The sequence below is a fragment of the Gopherus flavomarginatus genome, chromosome 1, assembly GCF_025201925.1.
Source record: "Gopherus flavomarginatus isolate rGopFla2 chromosome 1, rGopFla2.mat.asm, whole genome shotgun sequence".
Classification (NCBI taxonomy): Eukaryota; Metazoa; Chordata; order Testudines; family Testudinidae; genus Gopherus; species Gopherus flavomarginatus.
In genome coordinates, this window is record NC_066617.1 from 32,601,202 (window position 1) to 32,621,130 (window position 19,929).

The 19,929-nt window shown below is 39.8% G+C and overlaps 1 protein-coding gene across 5 annotated transcripts in view; it reads left to right on the forward strand.

Annotated features, from left to right (window-relative positions):
• CPNE8 (copine 8) overlaps window positions 1-19,929 on the forward strand; it is a 269,466-nt gene that overhangs the window by 150,947 nt on the left and 98,590 nt on the right. For all 5 annotated transcript variants that reach the window (XM_050936193.1, XM_050936194.1, XM_050936195.1 and 2 more), the window contains 2 exons: window positions 6,218-6,271; window positions 13,993-14,054. In XM_050936193.1, coding sequence (XP_050792150.1) covers window positions 6,218-6,271; window positions 13,993-14,054 — 116 coding nt within the window. The remainder of the gene's footprint in view (window positions 1-6,217; window positions 6,272-13,992; window positions 14,055-19,929) is intronic.

Consider the following 19,929-nt stretch of genomic DNA (forward strand, 5'->3'; position numbering starts at 1 on the left):
TTACTGTCTTTCTTCAGGGACTTCCTCTAGTCCCCTGGTCTCTTGTAGCTCTCACGTGCCCTTCCTGACTAAGCCAGATTCACTGTTAGGTGAGTAGACTATTTAAAGAATCAGGTAAAGAAATGGTGTTTCCCTAAATGTCCCTTAAAATAAAGTCCATCAGGATGGAGTAAGGGTAGCTTTTAAGCCACGTTTGTGTTGCTCAGATTTGGGCCAGAGCAGCCCTTAACTCTAACTAATTAACTCTAATTTACAGCAGCCTCCATTGAGCTGTGATAAAAGGCAGAATCTTTGTAGCAGTATGGAGATATCCCTCTGGGGGGGATAGCTCAGTGGTTTGAGCATTGGCCTGCTAAACCCAGAGTTGTGAGTTCAATCCTTAAGGGGGCCATTTAGGTATCTGGGGCAAAAATCTGTCTGGCGATTGGTCCTGCTTTGAGCAGGGGGTTGGACTAGATGACCTCTTGAGGTCCCTTCCAACTTAGATATTCTATGATTTTTCTGGGTCTGGCACAACTCCTATCTTTTTACTGTGCCAGGAGAATTCTCTTGGCTATTTAAAGGAACTTTATAGCCCGTATACTCTATGAAGGGGAGAATAATCTTTACCTGATTCTATAAATAGTCTACTTTTAATGGTAACTACTTAGCAATTATAACCAACACCTTGCCAAACAGATACACTGGGGCACCACAATGATGAACCCAGCAAGATAAAAATTGTGGAGCTGGGTTCTCTTTTCACTATTTTGTACCTACTAGCTGAAAAGAGAACTTTGAGAGTGTGAATGGGCCCCCATATTGTGGATTTAGGGATAGTAGTAGTCTATCCCTACCTCAGTGGATTTTTTTCCCCTTAGAATCATAGAATATCAGGGTTGGAAGAGACCTCAGGAGATCATCTAATCCAATCCCTGCTCAAAGCAGGACCAACACCAACTAAATCATCTCAGCCAGGGCTTTGTTAAGCTAGGCCTTAAAAACCTCTAAGGATGGAGATTCCACCACCTCCCTAGGTAACCCATTCATGTGCTTCACCTCTGTCAGAGAAAAACTCAGTTCTCACTTTTTGTTTGGGTGCAGCAGAGTCAGATACTTTATTCTGTTTAGCAGCTAGAACAGGGAGAGAGTGCACTAGGACATAGGATCTCCCCTTCCTAGACAGGTCTCTCAACAGGTAAAGAAGTACAGCAGGTATTTATACTTTTTGTTACAGACAATAGTAAGCAATAGCTGCATTTTGTTTATACATAGGTCATCCTGATATCTTGTTTTTCTCACTTAAGAGACGCCAGTCTACATATTGTATTATCTACACAAGGTCAAAAAACAACTTCTCACACAGTTCTTTTCCACTCACCTCACACAATCCTTGCTTCTACAAATATCGTGTTATTAGGGTTACAAGCTAGCCTAACTCTGGCTAACAGAGACTGTCATGCATTAAGATCCCCTACAAATCCTTGTCAGTTATTTCTCCTCTTCCACACACATCCTCCTAGTGAAATAGTGTTTCCTAATATCCAACCTAAACCTCCCCCACTGCAACTTGAGACCATTGCTCCTTGTTCTGTCAGTGGTCTTCATTCTTCATTTTAAACCCAGCCAAGAGTTCATCTAGTTTTCTAGGACAGTCAGGGTTAGCGGCTCTCAATAGTTAAACAAGTTGTGTTTTAATTGCAAGCATATCTGAAATTTGAGGGGGGAAAATGAATAAAATTTTAACCAGCATGCATTCCCTTGTCTTTTATATCACAATGGTCCCATATTGCAAAAAAAAATATAATAGGACATTGGTTTTATACAATGTACATTTTAATAGCTGTACCATGATTTCAAATATGAATATTTTAATTCCTTGTCATTCACAGAACATCTGTGGGTAATATATAGTAAAACTTGGCAGTAAGCCATATGGATTCCTCTTTCATAGTTGTCTGGGAGATTAGTTGATCAATATCACTGATAAAATGTCTTTGCTTCCACTTCCAGTGTTTGAAAATGTGCTCCCATCTTGCTCAGTGTGTTTGTAGTGAAACTGACTTAGCTATACAGCTGACTTTGAGCAGACATTCAAAGGGGAAATGTTTTTTGGTTGGTGGTGGGTTTTTTATATGGCTGGCAAGATTTTTATTATAGGGGCTACTTTCCATTACAATACTCTCTTTTCAGTTGTTCACAGCTTTGCCAAACTTTAACTTTGGGCTGAAATTGTTCATACTGGGTGTCTGCTTCATGTTGAATTTATTTGGAAAATATTCTGCAAAAATGGTTTAGCCATTTCTCAGAACGAAGTGAGGGAAAAATATATTGTTTTGTTCCTATTAACAAAATTCTTGCAACCGTTTAATTGAGCCACTCTAGATTTGGAAAAGTGATTGAAATTTGGCAGCAGGATGGATCACCCTAATGCCGGGGATGTGCCTGTTGGCATCCCCATGAGAAGCCATCCAACTTTGGCCAAGTTCTGAACCTCTGAAAATCTCAGTTCACAGATGCTCAGTAAAACTTGTAGAAGTTTGATGGCTTAGTTTGCGCATGCTTCACCATCATGCTGCTCCTGTGTGCTGGACAAATTCTGCATAAGAGTGATTGAGCGTGCACTGTTCTAAGGCTATAGGCACTGGGCATGACTTTCCTTGCTCTTGCTCCTCACAGCAGCTAGGAGCTGCTCTGGTATCAGTCACGGGAACTGAGAGCAAGAAACTTCTCCTGTGCTCTCAGTGCTCCCACTGGTAATATGGAGAAGGAGGAGGAAGTACCCTTCTGCATCCCTGGCAAGCTGAGGAGCTAGCAGGGTCAGCCTTAGGGAAAATGGCACTCTGGACAAACTTGTATTTTGGCATCCCTGTTGGTGTGGCACCCTCCATGGACTCCCCAGTCCCTGGCTCCCATGGGCTCCCCACCACCCCAGAACCCCGCTGCCTCTCCCCATTGCTTAATTTTTATTGAAAGAGGTTCCAGAGCTCAGCCCCAACAAAAATTAAGCACTGGCTGGGTGGCCGTAGAGTGGCAGCTGTTAACTGGGCTCTGAGCTCTGAAGGCATTGCCACTGCCAGCAGCGGCTGAGAAGTAAGGGTGGAATGGTATATGATGTATTATTACCACCTGACTTTAAGCTGCTGCTGGTGGGAGCACCGCCTTCAAAGCTTGGTGTCCAGCCAGCAGCCACTGCTCTCAGGGCATCAAGTTCTGAAGGCAAAAAAACAGAGAACCGCTAAATTACAAGACATTTGTCATAGTGTCACATCACATGATTGCGGGGGGAAAATTCAACTTCAAAACGCTATATAGAACAACAGATCTTTCTGTACATCGTAAAAGATTCTGCTTCCTTGAGTTTGTCTGTTATCTGCTCTGTCCAGCTAGTTTAATAGAATGCTGTGAGAAAGGATCATTTATAGATTTGCTTTCCTTCTTGTTGGTCTGTTATTGCAGAGTTAATATTTTCAAACAAACAAGATAAAGACTTGTTTGACCTGTTTTTGTTTTTTTGTTTGTAATTTTTTTAAAAAGTAGGAGGTAAGTAATCTAAAACATAAATACAGTCTTTCACACATTCCAGTAAAGGATGGACACTGCATCATCTACTACAGGAATTTTCACTATCCATAGCTGTTGAACTGGAGTTGCAAGAGATTAAGTCTTAAAAAACATACTCACAGTAGCCAGTCAAAAAGAATACAGAACACAGTGTTTGCTTCTCCAGTATACCATAGTGTGTGTGTATATATACTATATAAGTATAGCATTTAACAACCATTAACAACTTCTGTGCTAGCTAAAAAAATAAAAAGCAATAATAAAAATATATAAAGTGCAAAAACTACAGCACAAGGGGTATACATTTTGGACTTGGACATACGTTGTCTGCTAATAAACAGTCTTTAGAAAAATGCTGATTTGATTAGGCTAGTCAGTATTACAAAAGTTGATTCCACTGCTTATTCTGAAGAAATTATTTTTGTTAGGAAGTGATTTGTAGGCAAATTCCTCCTGTACAAACCCATACATTTGGGCTTTAACAACATTATACATCTGCAGTGTCTGTCTCAGAATTGGCAAGAAAACATGCTTTATCTCTTACAACATGTGCTATATATAGCCAACTGGAGTCTGGCATAGGTGATTTTACTTCAGGATACAAAAACTGTATAGTAGAACATAGAATCGTTCTTTATTCTTCCTGGCAGCAGCAAAACGTTAAAATGTTTACAGACAAATCAATACAGATATATATAGTGCTGTTCCAATCTCTGAGCTGTTGAGCTACAGCAGGAGCTGGGAACAGATCCTGCATCTTTCATGAGTTCAGTGGGATTAAGTGCATGAGTCAGGCCTCATTGCAGCGTAAAGGTTTCAGAATCAAATATTTGGGAAGGAGAGACCCCAGGCAGACAGAGGGGTTGATGGACACAGTGCAGGGAAGCTGAGAGACAATGGTCAATGATAAAATAATGTGTGATTTCAGGCATCTAATTTGAGACATATGTCTGAAAATATTTGTAAAATACACGATAACTATAATAATGAATAACCCATTCTCCCCATACCATTCTTGTGCCCCTTCTCTAATCCTTGCATTGTGCCCCTTTCTTCTCAACCACCTTCTGCACCCCCTAAGCCCTGTACTCCCCTTCTCCCCTAAGCCCTCCTGTGCCCCCTTCTCCCCTAAGCCCTGCACTCCCATCCTGTGCCCGTGTGGGGCAGCTGACCTGGATGCACAGAATGGCTGGCATTGCTGCTTGCTTTCCTTCATGAATGCTGCTCCTCTGTGGCTCCCTAGTCATAGGCACTGACTCCGTGGGGGCTCCAGGACTGGAGCCCCCACAGAAAAAAAAAAAACAGTGGTATTTGCTTCTGGTTTTCTGCATGTCAAACTATAACTGCAGCATATGCCTATGCTTTATGCCACATTATACAAATATTGTGACTGCATTGTGATCTAGTTTGGTGGTTCTGTTATATAAAACCAAGGGAAAGACTATGCCAAATCCTGACATTTTTATTCAAGCAAACAAATTTGCTTGGTTTATTTTAATGCATGGGTGATAATTTTGTGTTAATTCTTATTTTAACCAAACCAGTTTACCCATTCTTTGAAGGTAGCTTCAAGTCCCTGTTGGGCATTTGCTCACATCCATAAAGACAACAGTTTGACTCATCAATAGTCCTTCAAATGACTGTCATTTTTAGAAGTGTGTAGAATAGTATACATACTTCCTCATTTTTACTGTGACTGGTTCTACCACTACTATTAAGCTGTCACTTACTTGAACACTAGATTCATCTAAAAAATGAGCAGTAGTTCTTCTGAGTGATCTGACAGAGTGAGATCAGAAGAACTCTGGAAGTAAGGCTATTACTGCATGTATTACTTTGTTACAGAGCATTTTCTAATATATCTGAAGTTCTCTAGTTTCAATCAATAGATTTCTTTTTCTGTTATGAAAATTCACATTGTGAAATTTCAAAAGATTTTGCAAAAGTGTAAATCATGATGCTCAAGTCTGAAAAATATATTCTTAAAAAATGCTTCTAGGATGCCTTCATGTTCTTACCGTAGCAACAAGGGAGTAACCCTGTAAATTTTCAGCTGGTCTAAAGGCTAACTTATCTGTTTAGGCAAACAGTTCATGCCCACATTTTCTGTGAGTACAAATCACTGTGGGCACCAAGTTTTAGTAGCGTCATGTCTGTCCTTCGGCATTCATAATTAGGTAAACTTGAAAATACTAAGATTTGCATGTACAATTCATTGAAGGAGCATGAATTACAATTGCATCTTTTTGCAGAAGCAAATTGCTTCTACGAGTGGGAAATTTGGACTTTGCAAGTCCCTTTTATGTAAAAGGTAAACTAAAACTGTGTTACTATGCTGGGTACTAGAGTTGGGCAAGAAATGGAAGTAAAAATTCACAAAACAATGCAAGTTTTTTTTCTATTTTTTTGTCAAAAATCTTGATACACTACGCAAACTCTTCTGGCTCTATTCAGCAGCAACAGTGTAGTCTTTCTTACTAATTGCAAGTGACCTGTTGTGAGTCATTGTGAAGTATCTGATAAGACTTCCTGAGTATCAGTTCATAAGTGTAATTATTATTGTGTCATACACCTAAAGAATACTACTTCGTACCTGAAGAGGAGCTTAAGTATTTTCACTATGTCAACTGCATAATGAATGATGCATCTGTAATAGTTTTATCTGCCCTTCTAGGTAATCAATCCAAAGAAAAAAGGAAAAAAGAAAAAATATATTAATTCTGGAACAGTAAGTAGATACTTTTTATATTAACTGATGCTTTCCTTTTCTGTCTGACTTCTTGAAATAAAGTGTCTTCAAACTAATTTGACAGTGTTAGAGAAAGACTTTGAAGAATGCAAGAGTAAAGTATTTACTATAACTCAGTTTTTCTACATTCCCCTCTTTTCTCTTCTTAAATGAGTGTCTCGTGAAAGCTTTATCCAAAATGTAATTTTGGGTTCCTTGTGAGTTTAGAATTGCTGGAGGCAGTGTTGATTTTTATCTGGAATACATGTTGACTTTTAGAACGCATAAACATGTTTTTCTTAGTTATTCAGATAGTGTACAGAGACATGAACAAATAAGGGATGATAGATTGTGTCCTTAGTGTTTATGAAAGTATTTAATCTTTAGTCTCTTAATTTTTGGCAGAATTAGATTGAAGAAATGCTGTGACTGTAATTTGCAAGAGTGCTAATGTTTTTTAATCATGGAGGTACTAACAACCAGTAATAATGTGAAGTATTTGGTAAAAATGCAAGAGCCTTTTTATTCTCAGTTATGTTAGTTTGATCCACTGTAATAACTGCAATGCTGATTTTAATATTCTGGCATCCAGGAGAATCAAAGCATAATTTAATATAAGACAAGAATAAATCTAAATCAACAAGAATTTGTATTTCAGAAAGTCAGACTAAATACAGATGTGGGCTGGTTCTGCAAAAACATATATGCTTAATTTTACTCATGTGAGCAGTCTGACTGAAGTCAGTGGGACTTCCATATGCAGGATTGCAGCCTTGAGGTGGAAAGTGATTATTCCTGTATATATTTTTCTGTTAAAAAATGGGGCAAGTGCCATTGTCTTTTCCACAAACTTGCGGAAAAAGATCCAGAATAGAAGAAAATGTATTTATATGGTAATTTGATGGTAAGATCTTATTGAAGGAGTGAGTGATTTTCTTTCACGTTAATATATTGCCAGTGGTAGATTTTAATATGTTAGAACAAAGTAGTAAAATACTGCATCAGTATGTTGGCACGATGTCCCTGTGAGTGCTCCACTTTAGGTATTGAGCGCCCCTGCGCTTGTAATCAGAGATTTGTGGTAGCAGTGCCTGGTTGGATCACACATGCACAGTCCACGTCTAGTGCTGCCTCAGGTTGTTAACTGGTGCTGTGTGACTAACTCCCCCTCAGTTCCTTCTCTATCGCCCTTGGCTATGAGTTGGAGCATTCAGCAGCTCCTCAGAGCTTAGTTAGCATAGCATACCCCAGTTAGTTCTAGTTTTGTTATAAATAGTTAACTCCTTTCGTTTCCTTATCCCCGTTATTTAAAACAAAAATTCTTTGTTTCCTGAATAGAAATAGGTTTTTGTTGAACCGTTACTCCTGGTTCTCCCCTCAGGGGCATGACTGGTTCTCCAGGCTTTAAACACTGCCTCACCTGTAGGCTATCGATCCCAGTGTCGGACATGTGCCTCAAAAGTGCCCTCATTGTCATAAACTGAGAGCTCAGACCAGGAAAGTCAGAGACTTGCAGCTTAAACTGCTGTTCATGGAAAAGTCTCTCCGGCCAGCATCTGAACCAGAAACACACATGCCACCGAGACACAGTTCACCGACTGCAGCTTCTGACGAGCTCTTCTTTGTCTGTGACTCACGTGACAGACCACCACGATAAAAAGGTGGCTAAGAAGCATATACTATCCTCACCGGCTCAGGAACTGACCAAGAAATAGCATTCCCCAAACCGAGAGACCTTGTTGGTACCGACAGGCTCCACAGCCGAGATAGCGGGAGCCTCTGGTACCATGGATACCGCAAGAGCTAAAGACTCCAAGAGAGCTAGCTCCAATGCAGGCACCCAGGGGAAACACAAACCCCATGCCTTGGCACCAGCAGAGCAGTCTCGACACTCGGCACTGGGCACATGAAAACAACTGCGGTCTATGCTGCCACCTCCTATCAGCACTGCGCAATTGACAATTGCACCCATACTGACAACAGCTCCACAGCAGCCAGTAACCACTCTTACCACATCAATGGCACCAAGGCTGTCAACACCACAACAATTCTTACTTCCCAGAGACCTCAGGGTGTCCTCAACACCTGACTCTCCCATTCTCAGCACCAAGATGACAACAGCACTCTCGGAACTGAGCCATCCCACCACTACACCGATTTCTGCTCACCCATTTTTGAGCAATGATGAGGACGAGGAAGAAACATCCCTCACATCACTCTTCCCCCATCTGCAAAATGATCAAACCGGCCCCACCACTCAAGAGTACTATACAAGGGCCAAAGAACAGCAGTGGTATGGGCAGCCATGAATGGTACCTATTCCCTTCACTCCACAGTGGCAGTATTGGGCCCCCTGGATGGCGCATCCCCCTCACCACCTCAAACCTCCTAGCATACAATGGGAGGGTACACAGCAGTACCAGGACCATCTGAGCACCCTGAACAGATGATTGGAGAACAGGAAGAAATCTCTGGCCAGGAGGTCAAAGCAACAACCCATTTTCTTTCATCATTCCCAGACGACACCATCATGCGCCCTCCTCCCAATGTGGGAAATGACTTTATACGTTTCTAGGATCTCTATAAGAGAGTTGCAGATTCCCTTGACATCTCACTGTGGGAAGTGCAGGAGACATGACATAAGCTTGTTGACATCCTGCAAACATCAGTATCATCTAAAATCACTTTACCTATGAATGATGCAATCATGGAACTTGTCAAACACATCTGGCAGGCCCCTGCAACAATCGTTCCAACCTAGAAAAGGTCCAACAGGAAATATGTTCCTGCAACACGCGGGGTTACAGATGCAAACTGTACAGGTTTGGCTCTGAACAACTTATTCCCCATGAAGGCACAGTATAAACAAATGCCTCATGGTGCAAAGCAAAGTAAAAGACTCGCTATCCTGGTGGACACAACCACATAATGTGTGCCTAGGAGTGCCTTTCACCCAGCCCTCCCCACGCCCCGCCACCCTCCTACATTGACTATTACAATGGATGCATCCCTCATAGGTTTGGGAGAACATCTGAACTCATGCTCTGCTCAGGGCCATTGGTCCCCAACAGAAGCCCGAATTCATATAAATCTACTAGAACTAAGAGCCATTCACAATGTATGTGCAAACTTCCTACCCATGATCAGAAAAACAAGGCCGTACAAATTCTCACAGACAATTTAGCATGCATATTCTACATAAATGGACAAGGGGTTGCACGCTCTCACTCCCTGTGTGCAGAGGCCATGTGACTGGCACTGGTGCATTCTGCACAACGTCCACATTGTAACAACCTCCCTACCCAGATATCAAAACACTACGGCCGATGCACTCAGCAGGAACTTTTCTCAGGACCACAAGTGTTTCTCTGCAACAAATTCAAGAAGTGGAGATTCCCCACAATAGACCTCTTCACAACAGAGCACAATACCAAATGCCCACTGTTTTGCTTCAGGGACAGAATGGACCTTCACTCCTGGGGACACCTTTCTAATCAGTTGGGACACTCCCCTCCTATATGCCTTCCCCTACATTCCCCTAATAACACACATGCTTCACAGAGGACAAAACTACAGTAATACTGATACCCTCCCCAAATGGCCTCATCAAACATGGTTCCCCTACATTCTCAGAATGTCAGTGTGCAGTCCTCTCACCCTTTCCACTCTTACCTCGTCTCCTGTCCCAAAAATCAGGATGAATCCTGCTCCTGAATTTGGAGACACTCCGCCTCAAAGCATGGTTGCTCCATGGCTCCAGGGACCTGAAATGACATGCTCCAAAGAAGTACAGAACATTTTATTACATAGTCACAGACCAACTACCCACCACACACATTTAAACAAATGGAGACGTTTTGATTCTTGGTGTCACATGATGCAGACAAGATCAGTATCTGCACCCTTACCTTTGATTCTGGATTACCTGGTTGAATTTAGAATATCAGAGCTCTCTATTAGCTCAATCAGAGTACGTCTCTCAGCCATAGCAACTTTCCACCATAAGACTGATGGCACGTCAATTTTTGTGCACACTACTGTCATAACCCAATGGCCTCCTCCCTCAGGGGGTCTCCCCTGGGAGGCAAATCAGCATTGTCTGTTGCTAATGCTGTTGCAAGCATCGCAAGACATTTCAAAAAGGATTAAAGGTGTAAGTGTAAAGTAAAAAATTCCTTTGCAGGTTGCAAAAGGCCAAAAAAAAAAAAAAAATTGGGTTAACTCAACACTTCAGCTCTCAGCTCAGTCCAAAGATAAGACATGGGCTCCAGTCATGGCGCTCAAACAAACTCAATGCAGCCAAAAAACCTGCAGCCACTTCTGCATCTTACCCAACCCCAGCCAACCATAAAAAAAGGTGAGGGTCAGCTGGGCAAAACTGCAAAAAATTGCAAAACTCATAAAACAATAAAGGCCAGCAAAAAAAAAACCCAGCAATTTTGTGTCTTGTCCCTAAAGCTGGTGTGTTTTTAAAAAAGCTAAAAAAAAAAAAAAAACCCACAAAACACAAAAAGCTGGTTTAAACTGGGTCAAAAAGCACAAAAAACAAAGGTCACTAAACAACTCCCCTCCCCACCCCAAAAAAAAACCCTCCAAAGCTTAAAGCCCTCCCAAAAGTAAAAACAAGTAAAAAATCAACAGCAAACCCTAAACGGCCTGTGTACAAAACAGAACTTTCGTCCAGCCTTACCCGTCTTCTTATGTTACACCCAGGCTTGGCCAGCCGTGGGTTGTGCATGTGTAGTATAAAAGCGTGTTAGGGCATGGACACTAATGCTTTTTTCCTTCCTCTAAGTAAAGTAAAAAGCCCCCAACACTCACCACTGTTATTTTATTAATAAATCTTTAAAACTTAAATCCTTGGGGTGCTCCTTCATCTCCTCCTCTAACAATCTTGCAGCCTCACCCTAATCACCTAATGCCTCAGGCAAATTAATAACAAAAATCTGTCTCGATACCACCAAACCTTTTCTGAAAGGCCTCAACATTAACCCCGAAATCCTCACTCCCACTCCACCTTGGGACCTCAACTTAGTTCTCCAGGGCATCACCAGACACCTGTTCGAACCATTAGCCACTTGCTCACTTCTCCACCTGTCAATGAAGGTGGCCTTTCTAGTCGCCATTACATCTGCAAGACAGATGCGGGAACTAGGAGACCTCATGACTGACCCACCCTACAGAGTATTTTTCCGAAGATAAAATCACTCTCAGACCACATCCCAAGTTTTTACCTAAAGATCGCCTCTTCGTTCCATCTCAACCAGCACATCTGCTTACCAACATTCTATCCTAAGCCACAGAAGGATAGATGAGAATCCACATGCCACACTCTGGATGTTCGCAGGGCCCTGGCTTTTAATATAGATAGAACAAGGTAATTCTGCAGATCCTCAAAATTATTTGTTTTTTAATCACGGAATGATGAAAAGAAGACACCATTTCCAAACAGAGGCTCTCCAAGTGGATTTCAGAATGCATCAGACTGTGTTACCAGCAACAGAACCTGCAACCCCCAAAGGGGATTTGTGCACATTCCACCAGGTCAATGTTGACTTTGATAGCTTTTCTGAACAACGTTCCCATATGTAGAACTGCGATCTGGGCCTCTACCCATACATTTACACAGCATGCAACATCTGATGCATTATTCATTGTATTATCCTCTGCCACGACTTCAATTACGAAGCCTCTCCTTTCCCTTGGAGGGCACTGCTCTGAAGTCCCCTAAAGTGGAGCACCTACAGGGACATTATTTGAAGAAGAGAGGGTTATTCACCTTGTGCAGTAACTGAGGTTCTTCGTGATGTGTGTCCCTGTGAGTGCTCCACTACCCTCCCTTCTCCCCTCCACTTTGGAGTTTCACTCTATGCTCTGCAGTAGAGAAGGAATGGGGGAGGGGAGGGGTGTTGCACATTGCCAATTATCCACCGGAGGCAGCGCAAGACCAGGCACTGCTACCAAAAATCTCTGATGACAAGTGTGGGGTGCTCACAGGGACGCACATCTCAAAGAACCTCAGTTACTGCACAAGGTGAGTAATATTCTTTCATTAAATCTATGCTAAAAACAGAAATATTCAGAATCTGATAATGAAGTTTTGTTAGGGAACAGTCTCTAAAAGAAAAAGTATAGTTATTTTATATGTGTATGTTATCATCCTGACTTTCAGAACATGGTCTTCTTTTGTGCATGTTAGGTATTCTGACATGTGCGTGCGTGCATGCAATCGTATTTGAAAAGTGCACCAGTGAGTGTTTCTGCATGCAAACATGATTGTGCATCAGATGAGGCTGTCTTGTTACTCTCTGTTTGAAGTTAAAATGTAATTTTATGAGACGAGTTTTGTATTTTCCCTGTACGGGGAGATACCTAGCATGCTTTTGGTCGCCATTAAAATAACAGTAGTAATTTTCTTCCTTGTCTGACTCCCTCCCTCTGACTTTTCTCTCTGCCAATCCCATCCTAATCATCTGCCTCTGTATTGCTCCCTTGCCCCTTCAGCCCCCTGCCCTCCACACTCTCTCTCCTTCTGTTTCTATCACAATCCTCTTCCAACTCACATTTTCCGTTTTGCTCTCAATCTGTGGCCTCTCCACAGTTTGCTTCCTTCCCTCTCCAAGTTTTCCTTCTCCCAAATCCCCAGAAGCACTAAGAAGAGGTGGATTTATTCACTGCAGGCTGCCTCACAGCCATTTGTAAAGGCTATGGGAAAACAGTACCCATATTACCTAGTGTACACCAACACTTGGTGGCCATTTTTAATATGGGAGGTAAAATCACATTTTAAACACAAGTGCTTATGAGAACAGGAACAGCTTTAAACAACACCTAAAATAGTGATGCTTATTAGTATCATGAAAAATAAGTGGGAAATTTGTAATTACTTTGTACAAGGGAAGAAGTAAGTAGTCTGGTCACAAACCTTTTGTGCACAAACAATTTATCACTCATAATAGTACTTAAGTTGACAGGTAATGGTGCAACATGATTTAATTATTGACAGGAGGGCTGTAAAAATGATAATGTTCAATGGGAGTATAAATTGAAATTTGCACATTGCCTTTAAAAAAAATCATTCTTTCAAAAGACTGATAGGACTTTATAGTGATAATTTCCCCACCTTCATCTTCACAGATCACCAAGGGTCAGAGGTCGTGAGGAAGTTTCATGTTACGTTATAGATAAAATGAAACAGGGCTGAACTGAACTTTCTGCTTCTATGGATATAATGCAATATCTAATGGAGCTGAATGCTATATCTCTTTTGCTTGAGATTAGGCCATTGTCACTCACTGAAGTACTGGAGGTGACATGCAACATACATAGATAATTTAATGTAGCTCTTCAAATGAAGTTGAAGTGCTCATATAAAGGATCAACTAGTCTTAGCATCTAACATTACTCTGTAGCATGCAGTGACTCCCACCACACTTGTTTTCTACCCCACATGCAGTAATATTTCTTTGAAATTTTCTTTCACCTCCCTGCATCCTTCGCTTAGTCTAGAATAATACAAAGTCGTTTAAAACTCTTCTTAGATTTCCAGGCTTGTCCCATGCCTTTCAAAAGGGATTTATGAATTGCTTATCTTCTTTCTTCCCTAATATTGTAGGAAATATAATAAATAAAAGCCTTGAAAATATTGTACATTAATTTTCTACTTGTATTTGATTTAAGGAATGACCATTCTTGCCTGATTCTGTTTTACTTGCTTTCAGGTAACATTGCTTTCCTTCCTAATTGAAACAGAAGTTTCATTCCTTGACTATATTAAAGGCGGGTAAGAGATCCCTGCAAACTTTTCTTGTTTTTCTCTTTTCATTATAATTCACTAATAATCTGTTTACGTTCTTGCTAAGTGATAGTCCTAAATATCCATAAGAATTTTATTACTTTTTTCATTTTAGGGAGTAAACGTCCTTATTGATAAAAGAAATAACTAACTACATAAGAAAGTTATGTTTTGTTTTGGTAGGGTTTTGTTTTGTTATTTAAATGTGCTTGTATCTGTTTGTATTCACGAAGTCAGTGCTGAATAAGTGTCACCTTCCACTTGGAGTAGAAGGTGGTAAGGTTCATGATGGTTCATAGTTTCTGTGGAAGTTCATTCCACAGCCTCGGGGCTGGTCCTCAGAATGGGCTATCTTAGACACACATGAGTTCCATTGTGCCTGAAGAGTAGAATTGTTGATCATGATCCTCATCCTGGAGTTTTAGGCAATCTTTTAGGTATCCCGGAATTAGACCATTGAAGTAGCTTACTTATTAACTAATTTGAGAATGGACAAAGTGTAGTCCTATGTAAAATGCATTGCAGTGGTCTGATGTCAAGGTGACTGTCATAAACAGATAGTTACTCTTTTACCTGTAAAGGGTTAAGAAGGTCACCTAGCCTAGCTGACACCTGACCAGAGAAACCAATGGGGGGACAGGATGTTTCAAAAGGAAGGAGGGAAGTTCCCTTTGTCTCAGTTTAATTTCAGTTTTGACTGGAGTGGAAAAGATCAAGGAATCAGCCTCTTATCAGAGTAGTGAGTATTAGAAAAGTTATAAATGAGTTTGTTTATTTTCTTTTGTAACTTGTCTTGTGCAATTAGAGGTATCATCAAATTGGGATTTCTTTTGTGTATCGAAGGTTTTGCCCAGGAGAACATCCTCTGTGTTTTGAATCTGTTGTCTGTGAGAGTAGCTTGTATGCTAATCTCTCAGAGGGTTTTCTTTCACCTTTCTTTCTTTAATTAAGTCTTATTTTTAAGAACCTGATTGATTTTTTCCTTAGTTAAGATCCAAGGGGGTTGGATCGGGACTCAACAGGAATTGGTGGGGGAAAGGAAAAGAGGGGGGGATGAGTAATTCCTCCTTGTTTTAAGATCCAAGGGTTTGGATCGGTGTTCACCAGGGAATTGATGAAGGATCTCTCAAGGCTACTGAGGGAAGGGTTATAATACTTGGGAGGGAAACATTTTGGGGGTGGGGGGAAGACGGAGTTTCCCAAATGACTCAAATATGGGTGGTGGCAGCAAAACCAGATCTAAGCTGGTAATTGAGCTTACGGGTTCTCATGCAGGTCCCCACATTTGTGCTCTAAAGTTCAGAGTCCTATGACAGTGATAAAGGGATGGATAACCATGGCAAAGTCAACATTAAAAAGGGCAAGTAAATAATGAGATGCACGTAACAACAATTGAGCATTAAGAGCAATTTAAGATACTACAGAACATTCCTTCTCCTCCCTCCCCTCGTTCCCAACATTAGAACCAATTCTCACTGTCTCATTTTATTGCTTCCCCCAGTCTTTTAGGCTTAAGGCATAATCTGTCTTGTTTGAATGGAATTTCAATTGCCTGTCCTTAATCCATGTCCTGTCTTTCTAGACACGGTGTAACCTGTTGCCAATACCCTGGGAAAGTCAGAAGAGGCAGAAATATAAAAGCGGGTGTTGTCTATGTGGAGACCCCACTCCACAAGTTTAACAACAGTGCAATGAAAGTTGGCCCTTCTCCCAGAGTCCTGATTGGCATGGCTTGAACAAAGAGGAGAAACTGGGGCTCCATCTCCACAGATCTTGTTAGATAAAGAAATGGCAGGAAATCCCACTCCAACTTGTTGCAACCTCTCTGTCAACTTCTGCTTTCCTCAGACATGTTACTTAGGGCTTGTAGTCAATGGTATTAAAGGCAGCTGTTCTATAGACATAAGTATAGATTTTTTTTTTTTAAAGGACACCTGGAGTGAAATCCTGTACTTATAGAAATCATTTGGAAAACTCTCCCACTGACTTCACTGGGTCCAGGAATTCACACTGATCATTGTTAGAAGGAGAATGTTGACCAACATCACTTTTGAATGGATTTAGTATCTTTCTTTACTGGAGTCACTGATACTGGGATCAAGACAAATTGCATTTAAACATCCCTTTTTCTCTGTTATGTGGTAAGACTTGCATTTTTTAGAATTATCCCAGAATTCATTTTAAAAAAAAATCTTGTGTAACAAAAAGAATGAGTAAAAGCCATTCATTTAATATATTACGCATATATATTAAAAGTGTCCGGCATCTCATAAAATGCAAACTGTGAATACAAGTGATTCTTAGTTACCATTATCAATATCTTACATATTTTTCTTTAAACTGAAATAAAAAATCATTTGTTCAAACAGTCCTTGACATTAGTAACTTTCATTTATCATTTTCTTTTTCCACATTGTACTATAAACAGAACAGGGTATAATTTAGTAGGATGTTCTATCTGTCTAAAAGTATCAACAACAATACGTGTAATTTAAATTTGTATTCAAAATATTTTTCATTTGTTAGTGATTTTATACTATCACTTATAAATTCATGGCAGTAAAAACAGACAGGATTTTGAGAAAAAGAACTCTTTTTAAAAAATGTGTATCATATTATTCTTTTCAGATATGACATTCAACATGTTGTCTGAGGATCAGGAATCAGAATTACTTTCTTTGCTATCTTTTCCTTCCCTTACCCAACACAGTTTCATGGCATTTAATCTTTACTCCAGTAGGCATTTTTTCCTTATTAGTCACTTAGCCCCTATCTGTGATATGTCTCCAAATTTTGTTTTTTTTTTCCATTTCATGTTGTTTCCTTTAGCTGACCAAGAAGGAAAGAAGGAGGTGATTCTGCACAAATGCAATATTGGCCTTTTTAGAAATAAACATCTATGCAATGCAGCATGTTGAAAATTTTTATGATAATTGATTGCAGGTGGTTAGGACTAAAATTAATGAAATACTTGGCAGCTCTTAACTATAACAAAGGGGGACTACAGTATTAAGTTCCTGGTTTCATTAAATTATGTTTTGAGCTCTGCTTTTTTTAAAAAGTCTGACTGGATATGCCATTCTAGGTATCATCAATATTGTCTTTGTAAAGATGTTTGGATGAGATACTGTTCCTCCAATGGCTTGTGATTTTAATTCTGAGCTATACTTAGTGTTGCATTTTCAATGTACTTGGGTATAAGGGATCTCTGTCTTGTATCTGAAGTGACATATCTGCCTAACTTGATTTATGTACTGCTATCAAGTATTGATATTAAATCAGCTACTACATCACACAGTGGTTCCCACATTTAAATAGATATAGTATACTAGAAATTAACATCTCATTTCAAATTGAACTTTTCTTTCCATTCAGTAATTAGAAATACACATTCTTATCAGAAAAGTTTCAGAAGTTGTAAATAGCATTTGAAGTGCAGACCTGATGAAGTGCTGTATAAGCTCAAAATCTTGTGTCTCTCACCAACAGAAGTTGGTCCAATAAAAGATATTACCTCATCCACCTTGTGTTTCAAATATCCTGGGACCAGCGTGGCTAGAACAACACTGTATATTTTAAATTCAGGCAGAGTAGCCAGGGGATTGAGGTGTGGTTGAGGTACCCCAGCACCCCAGTAATCTCTGGCTACAGGAATGCCCCGGGGGCTGTTGGCAATTGGCATGAAATAGAACAGCCCTTAGACTACTCCAGTCTATGCAGGGAACAAACCAGCAGCCAGATGGCCCCAGGAGTTAGAAGGCCCAAAGGGTCCTTTTGTGTTGAAGTCTCTCAGTCTTATGGCTGTAAAGATATCTATAAAAATGTGAAGACAAATAGAAATTGATGATGTGAATAACCATGTTCATCTTATTGGATGTTAACCTTGAAGCCTAATGATGATGTGTTAAATATGGACACTGTTACCTATTTCACAGTTGATCATTTACAGAAAAATCAGTGTGCTCCATCTTTAGATTAGTAGTATTTATTGGAATGGAGTGTACAGTAGAGCAACTGCTTTCTGTTGAAATTTGCTGGCATGAGGAATTCAGTCCCCTTCCCACCACAAAATGTAAAGTCATATTTTGCTCTGTCAAAAGTGGGGGAGGATAGAAAGAGATGCTTTCCTTCCCAATACTACAGATGGACACCCACACTTTATTTAGATGCTAAAAGCCCTCTCTGTTCACTGTACTAATCACATTGTATTGGATGATGTACATAAAGTGAGGGGACAAGGGCTTGTGTGCAACAGCCACTTAATTATGAAATTTTAGCCACATAATTCTGGTGTGCCCCTGGAACCTTGAGGTATAACTGGGAAAATGAGATAAAACTCAGAGAGAGAAAATATAGAGTTCACATCTGGAAAATCTTCATGATGGTGATATTATATTCAACTATATAGGAGTCTCCAAAGAGAAGTGATGGAAGTCCTATTACATGGGACTTCCATGACTAGACAGGACAAAGCACAAAATGCACAGGCTGAAGGAAACAATCCTGGACCAACAAAGAGATTGACTGTATATTCTAATAGGTCTTTCCTTCTTCTAAATTCTAAGATTCTATTAGCCAGTTATAATACATATAATTATTGTGTTAAAATCAAGGGAGTTGGGGGGAGACAAGCAAACAAATACATTTGTTTCAAAAGGAAAAAAAATCAAAATCTGTGAAGCATTAAAATCTTTATAAAGTTCCAAATATTGAACATGGGTAATTGTCATATGAGAATTTCAGTTGTGTGTGTATATAATTATTACAGAATTGCAAAATCTTAGGTTATTTGTTTGCAATCTCAACATTTCAGTTTACAGTAAGGCTTTAAACATAATGTTGGAAATTTTGCCTTTAAGGATGAGCAATTAGCTGAAATAGTGTCATTTCAAACTTTTCTATAAAGCATGACGATCTTCTTTATATATTAAAAAAAATTATTCTCATACACAGATCGCTTTAAAAGTAGTAAGATTGTAGTGTTCTTGAATATATGTAATCCTACCTATAATAAATCATGTATCTCCTTGCTCTCTTCTGTCCACTCCAATCAAAAACACGTTTCTTAGACATTTCTTTACAATACATAATTTAGATCAGAAGACTGAGGTTAATATTGTGAACAATATATGAAAGAATAAACAGTCCTAGCTGAAACCTCTGAGTACAGCTATTTCATGTTGTGTGTGAATGTAGTAGGGCTGTCAAGCAATTAAAAATATTAATCGTGATTATTACATGATTAATCACACTCTTAATAATAGAATACCATTTTAAAAATATTTTTGAATGTTTTTTACATTTTCAAATATATTGATTTCAATATATTTTGAAATATATATATTCAATATATATTGATGTGGATGGGTATAGTTTGCTCAGGAAGGATAGACGGGAAAAAGGGAGGAGATGTTGCCTTATATATTAAAAATGTACACACTTGGACTGAGGTGGAGATGGACATAGGAGACGGAAGTGTTGAGAGTCTCTGGGTTAGGATAAAAGGGGTAAAAAACAAGGGTGATGTCGTGCTAGGAGTCTACTACAGGCCACCTAACCAGGTGGAAGAGGTGGATGAGGCTTTTTTTAAACAACTAACAAAATCATCCAAAGCCCAAGATTTGGTGGTGATGGAGGACTTCATCATATATTTTCCCAGATATACGTTGAGAAAATAACACCGCAGGGCACAGACTATCCAATAAGTTCCTGGACTGCATTGCAGACAACTTTTTATTTCAGAAGGTTGAAAAAGCTACTGGGGGGAAGCTGTTCTAGACTTGATTTTAACAAATAGGGAGGAACTTGTTGAGAATTTGAAAGTAGAAGGAAGCTTGGGTGAAAGTGATCATGAAATCATAGA